The sequence below is a fragment of the Ictalurus furcatus genome, chromosome 13 (genome assembly GCF_023375685.1).
Source record: "Ictalurus furcatus strain D&B chromosome 13, Billie_1.0, whole genome shotgun sequence".
Classification (NCBI taxonomy): Eukaryota; Metazoa; Chordata; class Actinopteri; order Siluriformes; family Ictaluridae; genus Ictalurus; species Ictalurus furcatus.
In genome coordinates, this window is record NC_071267.1 from 8350807 (window position 1) to 8366364 (window position 15558).

General features: G+C 38.3%; 1 protein-coding gene across 2 annotated transcripts in view; it reads left to right on the forward strand.

Moving 5' to 3' along the window:
* The window catches only part of bicc1b (BicC family RNA binding protein 1b), a 76692-nt gene that overhangs the window by 41776 nt on the left and 19358 nt on the right, over nt 1-15558 (forward strand). For both annotated transcript variants that reach the window (XM_053639113.1, XM_053639114.1), the window contains exons 4-7: nt 4372-4451; nt 9605-9763; nt 12903-12956; nt 15322-15510. In XM_053639113.1, coding sequence (XP_053495088.1) covers nt 4372-4451; nt 9605-9763; nt 12903-12956; nt 15322-15510 — 482 coding nt within the window. The remainder of the gene's footprint in view (nt 1-4371; nt 4452-9604; nt 9764-12902; nt 12957-15321; nt 15511-15558) is intronic.

Genomic DNA, 15558 nt, shown 5'->3' on the forward strand with positions numbered 1-15558 from the left:
GATATGTTTTTCCCCATAGTCATCTGATTAACATTTTTAGCTTCTGGTATAACTCAATTTTATCCAAGATTTTCTTTTTTTCTTTTTTTTTTTTCTTTTTAAAGAAATGTTTTCATTGGCTTTGAGGGTGGAGCAGTGGTTTGGTAGGTAGTGTTCCTGCCTCACAGTTTCAGGATTCAGGGTTCTATCCTAAACTTTGTCTATGTGGAGTTTTGCATGTTCTTCCTGTGTCTGCATGGGGCTTGTCTGGGTTCTCCAGTTTCCTCACACCTCTCAAAAACAGCAGTTTGGTGGTACGGCAACTCTAAATTGCCCCTATGTGTGAATGAGTGTATTAATGTGTGTGTGCATGGTGCTACGTGATTGACTGCTGTTTCATTCAGGGTGTGTCCACCAGTTCCTGGGATAAAAAGGTTACTGAAAATGAGTGAGTGATTGAATGAATGACTGAATGAATTAGTGAGATGCCCTGAGATAGACTGGCATCTGATACAGTGTGTATTCATACCTTGTGCCCAGTGTTCCTGGGGTAGGCTCCAGATCCACCATGAGCCTGACCAGAATTAAGCAGTTTGGGTTTTTTTTTAAGATCATGAATGTATTGTCTTTGCAATGACCTATGACTTACCTATAACGTCATTCTCACATTTACTATGACTAGCATTGCACACGCAATTTTTGCTTAACCTAACTCTGAGCAGCATCTCCAAACATACTCCAATTTGAAGCAATGATAGAGAGCTGTTTCTGCGTCATATCTTTACAATCGTATGTGAGTACTTACATTCTTTTAATCAACTTTGCGTGAACCAGCAAAAAATAGATATGGTTCAGGATTCATATTATTTCGCCTTGTGGTATATGCAGTCTCTGTGGAATTAAGGCTCAACGGTCATTAAGATCATTTCACATGGCAGAAGAAGTCTGATCTACTCCACTTTATTTTCCAATGGCCAGATGTTGGGAAGACTATTGATGGTGTATCTTTAAATCTGACCTGGCCTAGCTTTATTTTTTGTATGCACCAATTGCAGAATAGTTTTGTCTTGTGAATGAATTTGGCTAGGTTTTCAGGCCAGGTATACATGTGATGGTTTATGCAGTGTTCACCCCAAAATGGGTTAAGCTTAATAAGATATCCAGATGTTTCCTTCTAATATCAATCAAAAGTAATGTACACTGTATGGTTAAAGGCCAGAATTAGTCCATTTTTTGCTGTTATAATGACCTCCACTCTTCTGGAAAGGCTTTCATTCAGCCACAAGAGCATTAGTGAGGTCAGGCACTGATGTTGGGCGAGTAGGCCTGGGGTGCAGTCAGTTTTACAATTCATCCCAAAGGTGTTCTGTGGAGTTGAGGTCAGGGCTCTGTGCTGGACACGCAAGTTTTTCCACGCCAACCTTGGCAAACCATGTCTTCATGGACAGAGCGTTGTCATGCTGGAACACCTTTCAGGCCTCATAATTCCATTAAGGGAAATTGTAATGTTACAGCATACAAAAACATTTTAAACAATTATGCTTCCAACTTTTTAGCAACACTTTGGGGAAAGCCCACATATGGGTGTGATGGTCAGGTACAACTTTTGGCCGTATAGTGTATGATTGGATATTTCCATTGAGAACAGTGCAAACTACACCAAAAACGAAACAAAAAAGATACATGTTCATCTATTTCAAGTTTACTAACATCCAGCTAGATTTTCCACAGCACAAAAAGTGAATCATTTGGCGAAATCCCACGCTTAAAAAATACATATGAACACCAAAACCATGTCTTAAAAGTGAAGAATGATTTAGGGAGTGTGGAAATGGATCACTGGCTCAGGGTTAGATCACTGAGGGACCAATGAATTCCACACTCTGTAGCAGAATTCAGGCAATTTGTCTGTGATTTAAGACTCCAAATAGGTTGGGTCATTCAACATGACACTGATCCAAAACACAGAAGTTAACCAACAACAGAACAGTATTTCTTTTTTTGTGTCCTGATTGCAATCCCGGTTGAATTGGTGTGAACACTGGTGTGATCCAAAGCAGGCCTAACAGGTTGTACAAAAAACGTGCAGTGAACTTAAACAGTTTTAAACCAGAGGAATGGAAAGAAATACCTACTAAACACATCACAACTGATTAACAGCTACTGAACGCATGTGGTTGATCTTAGTTCCAATAAAGTATGTCCCAAATGTTTATTTATTAGAAACTTTTCACGGTAGTTTCATGAACATTTGGGCTTGTAAAATGTTGAGCTTGTAGATTATTAAATAAAACTGCCTTTATTCTATTTTTGTTGTTGTTGTTGTAATTATTGGATGGCATTCATTCAACAAATGCAGAAATCCTCCCAAACGTCTCACATCTGTATGAATAGTGATATGACTCTTGAGGTGGTTGGCGCATGAGCAAGTGGATGGCCTGGCTGGTGCCTGGGTATACTATCTAGCTTTGTTTTTGTAATTGTATAAAAACCACCAACGACTTTCCAGTACTCTATTATACTCAATTCAAGATCATGCCAGTCAAGGACAGAGCGCTGAGAAGAGTTATGGCTAAAAACGTAAAGTGAGAGATCTTTCATTCATGTAATCCTACTACTTACACCACCAGGAATTAGCCCTTCAATATAAAACTGGCCATTTAATACACAATTTTTTTTTTGTTGCTTTTCTCCCAAGTTCCTCCTGCACCACAGTGCAAACAGAGAAACCTCTAGCGAGCACTTCATTTCGACCACAGAAATCGGGTGCATTACATGCAGTTAGACCAAGGTCAGTAGTGGCTAACTAATAGTCTGTCATTTGACCAATCCATGACAAGCAGCCTGAGCCGCATTTAGGCAAGCTCCCTTTACAGTGTCCACCTAATCGCAGTGAATTGTTGTTCTGCAGGATTTTGTGGTGGAGGAATCCGCCTCTGTGTCGCACAGCAATTCAGCATGTTTTTTTTCCTCATTGCCTTTGGCACCGAAAGCCATCATTATGAAATGAATGTTTAAATTCAGTGGCCGCAGTATGCGCACGATGGAGGTCATTTTAGCATAAAATGATGCCTTGCCTTTATTCTCATCTCTTAATTTTAATTTGGTGGTTGCTATTGTGACTTCAGAAATACTTCTATTTTCAAAGTACAAGAAAGCATCTGGGGCACACAGTGGCTTAGTGTTTAGCACGTTCGCCTCACACCTCCAGGGTCGGGGGTTCGATTCCCACCGTGGCCCTGTGTGTGCGGAGTTTGCATGTTCTCCCCGTGCTGCGGGGGTTTCCTCCGGGTACTCCGGTCTCCTCCCCCAGTCCAAAGACATGCATGGTAGGTTGATTGGCATGTCCAAAGTGTCCGTGGTGTATGAATGGATGTGTGAGTGTGTATGTGATTGTGCCCTGCGATGGATTGGTACCCTGTCCAGGGTGTACCCCGCCTTGTGCCCGATGCTTCCTGGGATAGGCTCCAGGTTCCCCGTGACCCTGAAAAGGATAAGCGGTATAGAAGATGGATGGAAGAAAGCATCTGCTGAAAGATAGTCTCAGCCTTAGATGCTCCATACACAGATCAAGAGTATATTGATATCTTTTGCACACTTTTCTGGCCACAGGCTACAGAATTTTGAACGTGGAATCTGTTTGGCTGTCTAAAGGTCTGTGAAACTTGCAAGAAAAAAAAAGTCAAATATTGTGTCATAATAGGCTTCTTGGAGCAAGATATAGTCCCTGGACTGAAAACATTTAATTTAATGATGAGTAAACAGTATAATCTCGCATGTTTGCTCACAGGTTAGAGGAAAAATGTTTGGTCACTTTCTGTGAAAGAAAGCAGTTCATGGCTGTGATTATTGACAAAAAGTACCAGATTAGTACTAGAGATTAGTATTAGCTGTACTGTAGTGAAAGCTAGAAGCCTGGCTTGTGAGACTAACTGGGGGGGAAAAAACAGAGAAAAAAACATTCACTGATAGATGGTTAGCAAGACCAGCTTCGGAACACGGCAGAAAGTTCGGTGCTCTACATTTAAGTGCAAGTGTTAAACCTTTGTATAATGAATGAGTAATGGAAACTTAGCTAACACAACAAGATTCTGTTTGGCATCAGGGGCTAGGAGCGGCTAGTTGTAATGACACAAATAAAAGCCTGACTTTAGCTAAAAGTGCAGCTCAACATTGCTCTTGTAACTCTGTAGCAAACAACTTTCCGACCCGATGGATGAAAAGCAGGATCACAGCGGAATGCAATTATTGTGCTGTTTTTGCAGTGAAGTATTCTTCATGTTATTACGTAACTACACACAAAACAATGTGACATGGTGAAGACCAATGGTAGGACGTTAACTTGCAGTGATCAGATTGTTGATTGTTGATTGTTCACCCTCTGCTTTGCAGATCCACATATCAAAGTAAGTGGGAAAAGGGACGACGTGAAAGAAGCTAAGGAGAAGATCATGTCTGTCCTCGATACGAAGGTAGGCACTTCTTGAGCTACATAAATAGGGCCGCACAAGTAATTGTATTATAATGTGATGAAGGTTTTTGGCTTTCCAAGTAAATCATAATTGAAAGTGATAGAGTTTAGCATGCCAACATAAAAGTAGAGACTTTTTTTAAAAACAAAATTGTTATACTGTATAATATATATATATATATATATGTATACATACACACACACACACACACACACACACAGTATATATATATATATATATATATATATATATATATATATATATATATATATATATATATATATATATATAAATTCATTGATAAGTCATTGCAAATCAACATGGCAATGCTAATTTAGGACGGGGAAGTCGTTTTACATCTGGTATGCACTGTGATATTACATATGAATAATAGGCTTTAACAGTGTGTGTTGATTACAAAAATTATACCACAGAGCAGTTGAATTCTCAAATGAAAAGGTGTTGATTAATTTTCTGTAGCAGCACGGATTTGAATATTTATATTGTAACTTTAATAATGAGATGATATTAATGGGCTTGTTCTAATAAGTTATCCTTCCTATAGCAGCTTATTCACAGGGACTATGATCCACATAATCTAAGACTAATAATAAACAGATTCAATATGTGCTGTTATACAGTACAACAAAGAAAAAACTATATATAAAAAATAAAAGGACATGAGTTAGTACTTATTATCACTTACATTATAGTAGCTATAAACAGTTATTTCCTCAATAGCCTCACTTTTTTCACTCTCTTGAAGTCAATGAGACAAAAAAAACCCCTGCAGCTTGTCATATTACAGAGAAACCCAATAAGCACTCGAGTCTCACAGACTTTCCATAATGTAACATATATGAACAGTTAAAAAGTGGGATGTGTTTATTAATAATATTTAAAATTGTAATAGTTGGCAAATCACCGTGGGTTTAAGAAGCATCTCTGTCGTGCAAACTCAAAAACTACTCAAAATGCACATTTTTTGAGTAGAATACTAGTTTGTTAAACTTAGTCCTTTATTTGTTTGTATATCTATTATTATTTTGGCTGTTACAGCTGCATTTGGAGTCAGATGTGCACTATTAACAATCGTTACACATACTGTGTTAGATTTTATCCTAATAGTCTGTTAGTCCAGTTAGTCCAGTTGTAGATTAGAAACATGTCCTCTATGCTGTACAAACTTTAGCACATGGTTTGTGACTTTGTTGTTCTGAGACCCCTGCTGGTCTACATATAGTTCAGAGGTCTCTCTTAGCCAATGACCCTGCACTCAGCAGTCACTCTCAGATTCCACTGGCCAGCGAATCGTAGATAGACATCATTCATTGGTTAGATAATAACTCACAGAGGGAGGCCTGAGCTCCTCTGTGATAATAGCATCTGCAGAGCATTCCATCGCTACAGGAGGGCAAACTTTGTGCTGAGGAAGAGCAGGACAGCTAAACTGTCTTATATCTTGTTATATCAATGCCCCTTCTCGTATGTATTGGTCACAGTTTAGGAACAGCTTCAGGTGCTACAGCCTGAACTAGATAGCCTTCTTATCTGATTGGAATCTGAGCCATCAGGGCCAGATTATCAGGGGAAAAAAACAAACATGTCCAACCAAACTCCTCATGGATAGCAATTACGACATGTACTAGATGCACACTAGCTGTTTACACAATTTATCAGTCTCCTAAAGGGAAACATTAGTCTTTTATGTAATAGCAGAAATAATAACAAGAAATAGTTTTGCCATGCCAGAGCTTGGAAGAAATCCAATAGAAAGACAGGAATAAAACCATATTAGAAACATCATTTTGCATGGATCGTGTATAGTACCGTATGTCTAAATTAAGAGAAGTATACTTTGAAGTACAGTTTAACAATATAAGGTTTCATTTTTGCGTCCCCATCAGATTATTTGCTGATAAATGTTTTAATGTGGATTATTCTGGATTTTTGTGAGAAAAAGCGCAACAGCACCACCAGTGGTTGTAAGAAAAATACACAGAACGGTATGAAGAAGCGAGGCTGGGGCTGACTTCATTCTAGCTCACACTGTAGATTCATGCAGCCTGTCATCAGCAGGGTTGGGTGGGTTACTTTAATATTTTATTCCGTTACAGTTACAAATTACTTCATAAAAAATGTAGTGAGTAACATAATTCAAGTATCACAATATGAAAGTAATGTAATCTGATTACTTTTGGATTATTTCAAGGTCACATATGTAAATAAAGTCAAGAGAAAATCAATATGAACTAAAATACTTTTATTTAGAGCTTATTTTAGAGCTTAAAAACATGTTCAATGTTTGGATTTGTTTTAAGAAAATAAATAAATAAATGAATAAATAAAGGAGCACTGTCCCTGATGCGGCTAACATTACATCATAAAAGCTAGGGTGACCATATTCTGGTTTTCCAAAAAGAGGACACCTTTTTTTTTCTTGTCTTAATAGTGTTCGGAACAGTTTTATTATGAATTCAGATTTTAATACACTAAAAAAGACACACTATTAGCACTATTTGCATCATATAAATATATATCAATTCTTACATTCTTTTGAATGTCCATGGAATAAAACAAAATATCAGATGCCATGAGTGAACCTTCTGCCATCATTTACACATTTGAATGGCCATGTAATACGAAGCAATGTGATAACATGAAGTTAAAAATGACCTTATATGGCCATGGGTATTGTTTCGACTCAGGATAGCTGTCATTTGCTGCTATTGTCAAGCAACTGTTTGATGCCGTTCACAACAGGGCTTCACCTTCGCACGTCCACTGGGAGTAGGATAATGGTTGAGAGGCAGTAATTTGGCCAATGGTTGCTGCAAGCCTTTTATAATCGAACAATTGGTGTGCGAGAAGGTGGGAAGTACAGAGAGGGGTTAAAGCAATGCAAATATGTGCACACATAATGCAGTATTAGACCATAAACACATCATAATGAAACTAAAGCAGAATCCCAGACATTTTCTCTAACTTTGAAATCCCAGCCCAATGCTTTTTTAAGGTCTAGAAAAGGTCTAAAAAATTTGCGCATACACCAGGAGATTGCTTATGTGATTCACGACTGGCAAGAGAGATCCAGAACTATAATCAAGCAGCTATCTATACTGTGTTATGTCAAAATATAAAATTCTTTGGTTTTATATTTAAACAAAATGTAATCCTGATAGTATTCCCATTTTTATTTTACAAAATGTACCTGTAATCTGATTACTTTATTACTCTATAACGGATTACAGTTACCAGTTTTTTGTATCCTGATTACGTAACGCTGTTACATGTATTCCGTTACTCCCCAAACCTGGTCATCAGAGACAGTTCTGGCAGGTGATTACACAGAATGAAACGCCACTTAAATCATCTCTAATACATTATCTCCAGTGATATGAAATATGAGCACAGGTATTATGAACATGAACAAGGTCGATTACGAGGTCATTTTCCACCAAAAAATGCCCTTGGAAGAGAAATTAAAAGTACATTGACTAAGCAAGGGTTGTGCTAATCAAAGTACAAATTACGCAGAAGGACAGATGACAGAACTGTACGTTTAGTGGGGATTTTTTTTGTTTGAACAAAAGGTTCATCCGATGATCAGGGCCGATTATATCCTGTCAATCAAAAGAGGGTGGGAAATCACATCGATGTCGTGCTGTGTGTAAAGATGATCTCTCTTGTGTGGAATGATGACAAAAATGCAGTATGTAATCTCTGTAATCTCTGCACTGCTAAAATTTGACACCGGACACTGCAGCAGTGAAGCAGGAGTTTCGGCGTCGAGTCGAGTTTTCTCCAGCTGCTCGCGCTTTATTAAAGCACCAGTACACTGCTGAAAAATTTAAATGAAGATGAGTTGACAAAAAGTATATATTGCACAGAAAAATATATTTGTAGAGTAGTATATTTCATATCCAGTTAATGTTAATATATAAAAGTTTATATTATATATTACCAGTTTGATGTTCAGTGATGAAGTAGAAATGCTTTTGTTAGTGGTGAGTGAATGTCAGACTAACAGGAGTTTTTTTTTTTTATAATTCAGTCAATTAATTCTGTTAATATGAATTAATAACATTCAATAAGTTAAGAAATCTTACTTTAATCTTCAGAATTTAGTTCATGTGTTAATGTTAATTAGAGTAATGTGTTTTCTGTCTATGAGACCAGTTACTGTGAAACAAGTTGTTGAAATGGAGAGAATAAAGTTTTTATTTGCGTTTCCTTCAGAATTGTGGAATTAATTATTATGAATTTAAAAGAAGGCATAAAAGGCAGAACTATCGGTATCGGCCGATATCACTCTGAATAATTGTTTATCGTATTGGCTGAGAAATTTAGTATCGGTGCATCTCTAGTTGGTTCCCTGTCCAGGATGTCCCCTGCATTGTGCCTCGAGTTCCCTGGCATAGGCTCCAGGCTCCCTGTGACCCTGTGTAGGATAAACAGTATGGAAAATGGATGGATGGATGGAACATGACTCCCAAAAATCAAGGGGCAGTAATCATGGTCTGTCCTTTATCCCATCCCCTTCAAATAATCCTTGTCAATAAACCCTTTTATATCATGTCTATGTTCATGAAAAATGGGAGGAAAAAAAACACTAAACAACTTTATAGTTTTATTTAGAATGGCTTTGATTCATGCACACTCTTAAACAGCACAAATCAGCATATTCAGAGTAAAGACGTTTGTTCAAAGTTTAAAGAAAGCATAGCTTCTTACTGAAGTAGCAAATACTACACTACTGAATCCTTGGTCCCTGATGCAAATCTGGGAGATGTCAGAAGTAATACTTTGTAGCACCTGGAATAAAGGAATTTTTAAAGCTACAGTATACTGCAGAATGTCATGTGCTTTCTAAAACATTTGTTTAATTGATTTGGACAAGGATACAGAGCGCTACGTTGTTTTGTTAGCTTTTGTTCATTTGGATACGGTGTGCCGAGAGGACAGAAAAAGCGAGCCTGAATTGTAATGGGAAACTATGACTCACTCCTGGAGCTCATAGATCTATATCAGCACTTTATTGACAGGTTTGGTGCTGTTCTTAGTCATCAAGGCTTTCATAACATCCGCTTTAATGAAAATATGGTCCATGCTAGCAATGCAATGGTGATCCATTTATTTGCTTATTGACACAGAGCAATCGCGTGACTCTGAAAATGGACGTTTCACACACCGAGCACTCACACGTCATCGGCAAGGGAGGCAACAACATCAAGAAGGTGATGGAGGATACGGGCTGCCACATCCACTTCCCTGACTCCAACCGCAACAACCAAGCGGAGAAGAGCAACCAGGTCAGATCTTATCACACTTATATGCCAACAAATGCACATATACACAGCTTTTCATTACCTTCAAATTATAAGGTTCTGTCTATGTTAATGTTAGAAGCATGTACAGTGGTGCTTGAAGGTTTGTGAACCCTTTAGAATTTTCTATATTTCTGCATAAATATGGCCTAAAACATCATCAGATTTGCACTCAAGTCCTAAAAGTAGACAGCGAGAACCCAGTTAAACAAATGAGACAAAAATATGATACTTGGTCAAAAGAATGTGAAAATCTGATTATGTTTAGGTCATGTTTATGCAGATATATAGAAAATTCTAAAGGGTTCACAAACTTTCAAGCATTTTCAATGTTCGTACCAGTTGCAATTATGATGTCAGTTTCCCAGGATGCATTGTAGCCTGGCCACCTTGGGGTTGCGTCACTATCAGCTCCCAAGTTCAGTAGTCAGGGAGTGTCTGATCAGGGAGTCAGACATTTTAAGGGCTTTCTCAATCGCAAATTCCTTCTAGTGCACCAGAACGTTCCCTCCCTAAAAAATCCCACAACGCACCACAAAAACCAGGAAGCCTCGATGCTCATTATTTTCCCTTACTGGAAATGATGTCATGTTTTCTGAAGCCTCTCAGCTCGAAAAAAAAAAAAATGGTGAATGAACTCAGACAAATGTATGTAGCTTTTTATCATTGTTGCTCTCAAATGGTTACTTACTTTGGCGATTTATAACTTTATTTGGTGTTCTATATGAGATTTTTTTTTTTACTCTTAATGACTTTTAAGTGTTTAATGGTTTTAAAAAATGCACTAACTAGCCTACGATCCTGCTTGAAGTACCATGACAGAAATGTGTGTGATTAAGCTAACAAATTTATATGACATATAATGTCAGAAAGATACCGGCCCTGCCTGTTGTCGATAAATGCCAGTGGTGACGTTTTATATGTAGTCATGTCGCCGGAAATTGAGTCCTCAGTGTCCCAATGTATAGTGAGCCGGGGTCCTTAATAGTGCCTGAACTCGTGTACACGATATACTGATTCATGACCTAGGGAGCTGATTGAGACGCCCCGTTGGACTCCATTTCCCAGCTGCCGTTGCTATTTCCTCATTATTTCTATTATTCACACCTGTTTGCTATTTCACCTCGATTATTTTTGTTATTTAGGTTCTAATGTTTCTGCATCTCATTGCTAAGTTTCTGTTGTATGTATTCTGCCTAGTCTTCCTTGTTATTTATTTATTTATTTATTTATTTAATCATATTGTGATTTAGTTCATTATATTGTGATTAATCATATTGTGTTTAGATCTTTTGTTTTGTTGATTCATTGTTTTGGGCTTGTGTGAGTGAATTTTATCAGCAGGAATTTTATCAGCTCGATCTAGGAAATCTTATTACTTTCTTTTATCCTCGAGTGGCATAGTAAATTGGAAGTAAATGTAAGCAGGTACTTGATTCGATAATGTTCCTAGACAGTCCCAGAGCAGCGCTATTCAATTAGTGGCCCTTGAGTAAATTTTTACTGGTCTTTTGATTGATTATTTCCAGATGATTAAATGAAATTAAAAACGTATTATGTATGCATTAAGGGCTTTTAACAAAACAGGATGCAATCATTCATTTTCAGTATGAGTTGGATAAAGTGGTGCGAGTGGGGTGCCTGAGTGGGGACTCAGCTTTGACCAATATTTCCCACTTTGCTAGCAAAAACATTTGACACAGATACAGAAAATTAGCATAGTTAATCAAAACGGGCTACAAAATATTTATTGTCTGAGTCATATCTGAAGCCTGTGTTAATGTTCCTGCTTGTTAACCAGTAAAATTGTTATACTTAAGTCATTGTTCTGCCTTAATCTATGTCCATTATGTTGCTTTGCAACCAAATCTTACTTATAACAGACTAAATTGCATGGCAGAAAAATGATCATGAATCTTATTAATAATAAATTCAATTACTTATTGAACACTGCTTTTCCTTGCTTTGCTTTGTGCCCAAGAATGTCCTTATCCAATATAAAATGAATGTAAGACATGTCCTCTCATACCTTATTGCTTTATTAAATCACTATCAAAGATGTAACATAACTAACGACTTAAAAGCCTTCAGCGCTATTGTTAATAAATAAATAAATAAATAAATAAAGGAAAAAGCTATGTTTCCCATTTGGTAAGAAATGCAGCTTTTGTCTACAGATTTGGTCTAATATGTAAGAACTGAAATGTATGTAAGGATGTACGCTGCTATTTGAATATGGAAATGGCTTTATGTGACTGACTGTTGAGATTTGTGTTGTATATTTGTTTGCATGTGTCTTTGTATTTACATAGATAATTAAAATAGGCAAATCTCATTGGCTCCCCCACTCTGAAACCTATTGAATAGCCCTGGGTTAGAGCTTCATTAATTGGACACAAGATACATTTCCAACTCAGTGCAAGTTGGGATGTAGCAGAGCTTCTGGTAAATGAGTTTTAGCTTCTATTTTAGCTTGAGTTTTAGTTTCTGCTAATTGCAGATAGCGTCACCAAATCTCAGCTCCAGGTTCTTCTGTAGGGTTCTTGTCTCTGCAGAATTTTCAATGCTGTCCCCATGTTCGCTTGGGCTTCTTCCAGGTTCTCCAGTTTCCTCTCACTGTCCAAAAGCATGCCAGTTTATGAACTGGCTACAGTCAATTGCCACTAGAATAAGTGTCTGAATGTTTGTGCATGCATGTGTGCATGTAAATAACAGCCAGAAAGTGTGCAATAAAGAAATGTGTTGACCCCCACACACTACTGAAGAAAGTTCTAGGCTCTTGGTCGCACACCAACGATAACAATTGATGGCAAGGCTCTTGTTTATGTGCTTTCGAGAGATGCAGTATTTCATTATGACAACACATGTTTCATTTTAAAGGAGACTGTAGGAATGTTAAACATCCCGAGCCGTGTCTCCAGTTTCGTAAAAAGTCTGATACTCTTTCGTATTTGTCCCTAGTTACACCCATCTCAGTTTATTTGGTAATCGCTGTGGTTGACTCAGAGCTGATGGTCAAAATGATCAACAAACATAGCATTTGATTTGTTAAGGGATTTAACGGACGCTCACACGCACTGAGCACGTGTTTCGTGAAGTGAATTTTCTGTCTCCATCTCTGTAGGTGTCTATTGCAGGCCAGCCGGGAGGAGTGGAGGCAGCCCGGGCCAGAATCAGGGTAAGTAAAAACACTGGACAGTGGCTCGTAAATACTTTATAGCTGCTTATTATGAGCTCTGCATGAGAACACATGGTCAATTCCTTTAGCTCTTACTGAAAACTTTGGGACGGGTGTCCAACATGCTGTCCTGGTCAGTAGATGAATGTTTGTGAGCGGAGGTCACGGGTTGTTGGGGGTGGATGGTGTTGATATGTATAATGTTTTTAACAGATGAAATGAGTTTTTCACCTGCATTCCTCTGTGAGAAAAAGAAAATGCCTCCCTCTGTATGACGGCTTGAAGTGTCGCCCCCTGCTGGTGTTACCTTTACAAAGCCAAATAGGTGTCTTTTAACACAGAGGCTTCCAGTCTTTGTCCTGGAGTAACCTTGTTCTGTACATTTTAGTGGTTTCACAGGATCTACCAAAGGATGAGACTTACCTGATTAGTTGGATCAGATGATGCAGAACAGAAAAAAGCACAAAATATGTCATGCATGAGAACTCTTTAACCTGTTTTGAGAAGTTTACTGTATGATACTATAAGTAGAAACTGATAATGTTTTGGTGGATGTACGGAAAATATGTTGAAAACCGGACATGAGATTTGAGACTCTGGATTTGCGTACATATCTCTGATGTGAAACACGTGGCAGTGACCCGGAGCTGTGCTGTTAAAAATTGTAAGCTGTTGGCATCCTGCGCCATTTGACTGAGTGTTTTTGCTGCTCTGGTTCGATTCAACGGCACCCGGGCTCTTTCCTCAGCTTACAAGACTACTGAGGTTCTTCCTAACCAATTTTTTTTTTTTTTTTTAAAGAACAAGCATGAACAAGACCAAATCCGCTCTCTGTGGGATTTTGTTCAGAAACTGAACCCCAATTAATTGTAGGTTTTTACACCAGAAATGATAGCAAAATTTTTACCATTTATAAAGCAATTTGTAAGAAATGAGCATCTAGCCAGGAAGTTCAAGTGTGGGTTTTGAGCCATATAGTATAAGCAAAGTGATGTGGGTGAAACATATACTTGGGAATGAAACACCAACAAGCCACTAGCTCTCTCTCTCTCTCTCTCTCTCTCTCTCTCACTCTCACTCTCCATCTTTCTCGCGTGACTTATGCTGCTGGAAATTCCACTCCTGACCACTCCAATCATCTCCACTTTTCCCTTTTCCTTTTTGGTCTTTGAAGGAGTGCCTGCCTTAGTTTTTCTCATTTGTCTTGACAGCTAGTGGACAGCATGAAGAGAGATGGAGTGCGTTTGACTGACCCACTTAAGTAGGAGACTGAAATTTTAAGTTTTCCTTTCTCTTTTCCTGCCAGCAAGACCAGAGTTCTGCTGATATTAATATTCATAAACGTTCAGGAAGGAACCGTTACTATCGTGAGAAGCGTTTTCATCTTACTGTAGGTGTCTTTCTAGGTATTACAAGTAAGACTGACCAGAAACCATGTGTCTTATTGGCTTTCAGAGATTTAAACTGTTTTTTTTTATGCTTCAGTGAGATTAGGCGATTTAAAAATTAGCCTTGCATTCTTCTTGGAGCTGAGTTCATTCTTTTCTTATGAGCCAGGAGGATTTAGAAAGGCTCTTTTTACAAACATGCAGAAAACCAAACGCATTACTGATTCTCCATTTAAAAATGATCCTTTGTGAGCAAAAACCAAATATGATGCTTTTATGAACAAAATCAGAACCTGGGTATTGGTTTTAAGCCCCATGAGAATGAGAAAATTGTTAGCTTAGGAATGTTCAAGCATCAGCACTTTTGTCCTTGACTGCTTCTGATGTTTCTGCTCAGCCTGACGGATGGAGGCCTTTACATTTTAGAGGAAGTTCCTTCCTTTACCACATCTGACGGGGTTCACAAGGCCTTTCATTTTGGTCCCTGGTACAGAATGTGAGTGTATGCGCAGGCCCTGTCGCATATGGGACTAATCATGGGTGCGTTTTGTCTGATTGGTCGCGCTTGTTTACTATTTCATCTGTCTAGGGCATGTGAAGGATCAAAATCATACATGATGGTATTATGGAGCAATGTTTTTGCTCATGATTCATTTGTGTAGGAACTTGTCTCTCATGCGTCTATGACGGCAGGAGTTTAGCAAAGAGCTTTAATTCTTCTGTGCAGTTAAAAAGTGTATGTGGCCTCAAGCCAAACACAGTGGTTTTGGGTGTGGATTTGGCCAAGGTCACACATCCCCAGTGATGGCGCCAAACAGTTGGTTCCCGTTTATACTGATCAGCAGGTATCAGATATCCCAGATAGAAGATTTCAGTGAATACAGACAAAGCCAATTTATATATATATATATATATATATATATATATATATATATATATATATATATATATATATATAATTTTTTTTTTTTTTGAAGGAGCTGCTGCCTTTGGTGTTAATGTTCGAGCTGCCGGTCATAGTACAGCTGAACCCTGACCCCAGCTCTCCAGCCATCCAGCACATCTCTCAGACATACAACGTCTCTGTGGCCTTCAAGCAGCGTTCAAGGCTCTACGGTGCTACGGGGGTTGTGAGGGGCTCTCAGAACAACATTGCAGCTGTGAAGGTATGCACAACACGCACCTTTAGAGACTGGGAATAAACCTTATTGTTA